The sequence below is a fragment of the Pygoscelis adeliae genome, unplaced genomic scaffold, assembly GCF_000699105.1.
Source record: "Pygoscelis adeliae isolate BGI_AS28 unplaced genomic scaffold, ASM69910v1 Scaffold77, whole genome shotgun sequence".
Classification (NCBI taxonomy): domain Eukaryota; kingdom Metazoa; phylum Chordata; class Aves; order Sphenisciformes; family Spheniscidae; genus Pygoscelis; species Pygoscelis adeliae.
Window position 1 is genome coordinate 8,120,738 of NW_008825216.1, and position 5,855 is coordinate 8,126,592.

General features: G+C 38.4%; 1 protein-coding gene across 1 annotated transcript in view; it reads left to right on the top strand.

Moving 5' to 3' along the window:
• Window positions 1–4,607, top strand: part of RNASET2 (ribonuclease T2) — a 27,467-nt gene extending 22,860 nt beyond the window's left edge. Inside the window, exons 10-11 of the mRNA XM_009329208.1 lie at window positions 164–238; window positions 2,746–4,607. Of these exons, the coding sequence (XP_009327483.1) occupies window positions 164–238; window positions 2,746–2,937 (267 nt within the window). The 3' untranslated portion in view covers window positions 2,938–4,607. The remainder of the gene's footprint in view (window positions 1–163; window positions 239–2,745) is intronic.
• The last annotated feature ends 1,248 nt before the right edge of the window (window positions 4,608–5,855 follow it).

Consider the following 5,855-nt stretch of genomic DNA (forward strand, 5'->3'; position numbering starts at 1 on the left):
GCAGGAGTCAAGTAATTTCTAGAGAATAAGTGATCTCTTCTTAATTGTATAGTTCTTTAAGGTTGTGCTTTATCTAAAAGCTTTTGTGAACTTAACAAGTGTGGGAGCTGTTGGAAGATGTGCTAGTGACTTATTAATTTATATAGGCTTTTTAATTTTTCAGATGACTGCCATAAAGGAAGCTCTTACAAGATTTTATGGTGTAACACCAAAGATCCAATGTCTTCCTCCAGAAGAGGTAAAAACCCCAGACAAACACATATCCCCCAAACCCCCCAAAACTGAAAAACAAACAAAAAGCCAACCAAACCAAAAAAAAAAATTTTTTTTTAAAGAGCACTTTTTATCAAAAAACAAAAGCAAAAAGAGAATGAAAAATCTTCAGCATGGTGAAACTTAGGTCTGGGTGTTCCTTGTGTATACAGCTATTTGCAGATTCTTGGAGTTGAGTTCATAAAAACATTGCTTACACACTGGCACCACTGAGTTCAGCTTATGTAACTGCTGCCACAGCCTTTTCTTAAGGCAGAAATATTGTTAGTGGAGGAAGTGTCCATTCTTTACCTAGTAACTTTGCTGTTAGTATACTTACCCAGAAAGCGGGAGCACTGGGTTTTAAAGGCCTCTTTGTCTTAAAAGATTTGAACCTGCATCCCTTGCATGAATGCTGTAACCACCACGCTAGAGGTACTGCTGTAGCTGAGTACGTTCCACTCCTCCTGCTAAAGCTTTATTGCGGTATAGCAAATTACTAGAACCAACAATAGTGAGCTGAATGGAGCCAGTGACTGCTGGCCTTGACAAGGGTACTGCCTGTTAACAGCAGTCTTCCCTTCGCTGGGCATGGCTTGTGTGTTCTGCATGAAGTTACTCAATGGACAGAATCCTTCCAAAATAAAGCATCTCAGAGGCTTGTCTCTGAGTTTGTTCTCAAAAGCCCGTATCTACAGAGGTACAAAAAGGCATTTTGAGCTTCGGTGTGGTTCAGGATGACTGTAGTCTTCCCTTTCAAGCCAATGGTGTCTAAAATTTCCATTTCTTTCTACTTTTCCTTGCCAACGATTGTACTGTGAGTCATGATGCAGTAGAGAATGTGTGCAGTAGAGACAGTGTGCCGTAGCGTAAAATACAGATCACCATATCTGAACCAAAAATGCCTTTGAAGGAACAAAATAGTATTCTGAACAATTACATGGGTAGGCTGCATAGCTGTTTCTTTCCTTTTTCAGCTAGGTTACTCTGCTTTTATTCAAAAATAAAACAAAAAACCAAACCCATGAGATGGCTTTCCCTCTTATAAGTGGTTCCTTATTATCTCAGCTTGATAAAAGTGGTCTACTACAAAACACTTGGCAGAGTTATTGCCCATACACAGATGACAATTTTATGAAAACTTGCCAAGCTACAGTTGCTGTTGGAGTTTAATAGCTTGTGTGTTGTCAGCTCATTTGCTTTAGTAGTGCTCTGAGGTTTTTATACTCAGATGTTTCTTCACATGAAAAAGAATTCTAGGTTACAACATTTTTAAAATGTTGTAATTATAAATTAAAAATATATAATTTTTAAGTTACTTCAAGCAACAAAGGAATATGAGTTGAATGTGGGTTGCACACTCGCCTACCTCTTGATGTTGAAGAAATACAGAGCTAACACAAACCCCGGTTCCGAGCTCTGTTCACTGTAGTTCTACCATTGTTTTTAGTACAATTGGGAATACTGCTCAAATTATATGAAAGTAATTTACAGCTTGAGTCTCCTGTGCTTAACAGCTGAAGCTAATGGGTAATAGAAAGGAAAAAGTACACCCCAGTTATTTAACAGTAGCCCTTTCAGAGTTCCAGCCTTGTCAATGCCTGAAGTGCATTATTGGAGGTACTTTGATGTTTAAAACACATTACATGCTTGCTGTGTTCGTGTCTTTAAAACACACACACACAAAACCAAAACAAAAAACCCCGCAACCAAAAAAACCCCCAAAACCAAACCAAAGCAACAACAAAAAAAACCCTACCGCAGTTACTTTTGTCTTGTACGTATATTTTTGTCCTGCTTAGTGGTTTCAGAACCAATTTTTTTTTCCACATGCACTTTGTCACACCTGAGCATTTTGAGGGATTTTCATATAATCTTCTTCCCCACGTGAAAGGCTTCCATGCCTGCCTTATTCGTGGCCAATATTTTTCTTCCTAGTCTTTCCTGTAGTCCAAAAATGACATTTCTGCTACTTTTGACAGCTTGCTTCTGTATTCTTTTCAGTAAAAGCTATTATAAAACGAAGTTTCTTTTCTCCTTTTTGGAGAATTTTCTTTGCCTCAATACCCATCCTGCTACAAAAGAGTTGGTGGAAAGTGGCTTTCAGGTCACACATACCCTTCAATACTCACAGAGTTCAGACAGAGCTCATCATTAAGGTGAACAGCTTCTGTGTACTGTGCAGATCTGGTAAATGCTATGATAATCTGTGTCACAGCATTTCATAATGAGACTTACTAGTTCGGCAGATTCCCCAAATTGTTACCGAATTATGTCATTGGAATGCGTTTCCTTGTCTGCTTGCTCCTTAAAGACAAGTATGTACTATAAGCTGTTCAGAGTGGATGCCTCTGGTACCTGTCTCCTTCACGTTTTTTCAAGCGGCAAATATACAAATAAGCATTACTGTACTCTATAGATAAGGCAGTATATCTGAAGAATTGATTTATTTTCTTCTCCTCATCAAGTTGATCTCACCCCTCATGTTTCTAGGGTGAAAAAGCACAAACGATTGGTCAGATTGAATTCTGCTTCACCAAAGAACTGCAGCTGAGAAACTGCACGGCGCTGAAGGGTGACTCCGACCCAATGCAGGCTGACCTGAAGCTTGGAACTGAGGAGCTGTCTGTCTGCAGTGATACTCTCCCAACCTATTATCCTTCACAGGTCCAAGATCACAAATGAAGCTATAAGAGTTTGAAAAACTCTTTAGACAGCAACAAAACTCAAACCTTTAAACATTATGCCTTGGAAAGCAGTCTTGACTTAGCAATATTGCAAAGCCCTGTCCATATCACAGGCACGCTGCGAAGATTTCTGCTGGAAAACACACTTCTTTTGCCATTAAAGAAGAATGGTCCACATCGTAATATCAGTTACACAGGCTGAAGTATTGAATTGTGGCTCTGATATTGATGGGATCAGAATCTGATTTACAGCTTTGCCTGGACTTTTTGGGTTGCTTATGGTTTGAATCAATGTTCAAAAGAGAACTGTGACTTCTTAGTTTCACTTGCAGTTAAGTCTGCCCCTTCAGCCGCTTTTGTTTTTTGCCAGTGAGTCAGGTAAATTAAGTCATTCTTTGTTTTGAAAGGGTGCTTGTCTCTCTGAGATGAGATGACAATTTCTTGAGAAGAAAATACTGTAAACAAAAAGAACTTAGAGACCTGTCTGGAGGTCCTTTCCCAGACATAATACCCGCTGCCTTGCATAAATTTGCTCTCCAGAAGTGCTGAACAGAGGCCACGTCCTCTAAGGCATTAAACCTTTCCTCACTTAGAGATCACGGTGGACGAAAGATGACAACTTTTGCATAACTTCTTAGTGAATGAAACAACTTTCACCAGGTTTTGGCACTTCTGCCAAAAGGACCCCAGGAAGACTGTATTTGTAGCCTTACCTATTCTTTGATTGATTTTCCTGCAGTAGCTCCATAGAGTCTTGAAGAACAACCTATCTTAGAACTTACTTCCTAGTATAGGAAAACGTTAGGCCCTAGAAATACGTTGTTATTAAGTTTTCATTGTATTTGAACATTTAGCATTACCACAGAAGTGTGAGTGCCTGCATTTTTATTTAAATATTAGATTATCACATAACCACTTTGTTCCAAGAAACAGCTTTTTATAGGTGAAACAGTAAATACTACAGGATTTTCAGTGAAAAGTACAAATGTTAGCAATAGTGCATCTCTATCCCAGAATAATTAATAACATGCCACAAAGCTGGATGTTTCCAAAGGGGACCAAAATTTAGATGACATCCTCTACATAGTGCTGTGTTGATGTAAGTGTCCCAAATTGTCTTTCAAAGAAAAGACAATTACGGCTCAAGGAACCATCTGTTAGAAGAATATTACTGTGGAAAACATGAAATGCGGTATTAGGAACAAATTTGTTACGGCTTTTGGGGTTTAGAAACCATTCACATTTACTCTCCTTTTTGACTGTCCGTGTTTCTCTACCACCTTTCGTTTAAGGCTCTGTTACCTTGCCATTCCAGAATGCTGTCAGTTTTTTAGTCCTTTCTTTAGAAACTCGGATATTTATTTATTTTAACAGTTAAGAAATGAGTATGATCTGCACTCTGTTGTATCTGTAATTCAGTAGAGGGAGGGCTTCTCTTTCAAAATTTGTCTTCCTTCCCGAGAGGGGGAATATACTAATGTATACTAATACTATATTAGTATACTAATAGTAATGAGATCTAGTGGTTTTATAGTAGCCATGGCATGTTCAGGTCATGTTGAACATGACCAGAAGAATCACAATTCTTCATTCCCCCATTTCTGCCATCTTGTTCTAAGCAAGAAAAAGGAGGGAGGCTGAACTAAAATGCTTAAAAAGACTAGAATGTTCTTGTTTTTTATGGAATCTTTTTGAGATCACTAATATTTTTTTTCCTTCTAATTACAAAAATTATCTTAGCCTAAAGAAAACAAATACTTGTTGGAAAAAATGCATTTCTCTGCAAAGGAGCAGCCCAAGGCTCATGTATTTTTTTTTTAAACTCTCTCTCTCTAACTCTTTCAAATAGTACTTAGATGGTGCGTAGGTTTGGGGTGGACTACATAGAGTGCAAACAACTTAGAATGGACATTAATTTACAATTCACATCATAAGGGTTGGTGGTTTGTTTTTTTTTTTTAAGAAAAGCAAGACTCACCTTTTCCTCAAAATTGTGCTTTTTTTTAATGGTTTGGATTTTTTTGGCAAAGTCCCTTGTTCTCCTTTTCCTTTCGAAGTTCTGAGAGTGCAGTGCCATATCGTTGCTTGTTAAGCTAATCAGCAGTGAGGGAAGTGGAAACAGAGGTTGGGAATTACTACCAGTAGCATTGGTTCTTGCACAGACATACGCTTAATGGAAGCTCAAATCAATAGCCTGTTTGTTTTTTTTTTTTTAATTGCAGTGTAAATTATAGTCTTTTTTATAATGCCAAATAATGCTTAGGGAGACAAAATATACAGTATAAGTTCTCTGCAGTTCAAGTGACATGAGGAAAAATTTCTTTACTGAAGGAGTGGTTAAACATTGGAACAGGCTGCCCATGGAAGTGGTTGAGTCACCATCCCTGGAGGTATTTAAAAGACGTGTAGATGAGGCGCTTAGGGACGTGGTTTAGTGGGCATGGTGGTGTTGGGTTGATGGTTGGACTCGATCTTGGAGGTCTTTTCCAACCTTAACGATTCTATGATTCTAAGTGTAATGCATTAATTTAAGCAAAGCCAACAACTGAAAATATGTACTTTACAAGGACGTGACACAGACACTAACAGCTTTCACAGTGTGAGGCTCAAAGGTAAAGCTGACTCTTGCCAAATAGAGAGTCAGTGGATACAGAGAAGAGTCAGAAACAACCAACCTCGGCAGTAGAGTAGATAGTATAGCTTCCATCTGTTTTTCAGCCTCATTTTCAAATGCAAGAAGTGTAAGGGAGCTGATAAAGTTTAAAACTTTGAGGAGAAACTAGCATAATCTGAAATGAGAGAGAGGAAGGGAGGGAGACAGCAAAGCCAGCAGCATGCTAAACGACCACCTGCAACTGAGTAAAAAATGACTGATGAATGTTAAGTCAAGGTTGGCTAAAAATAACTTCACAGATT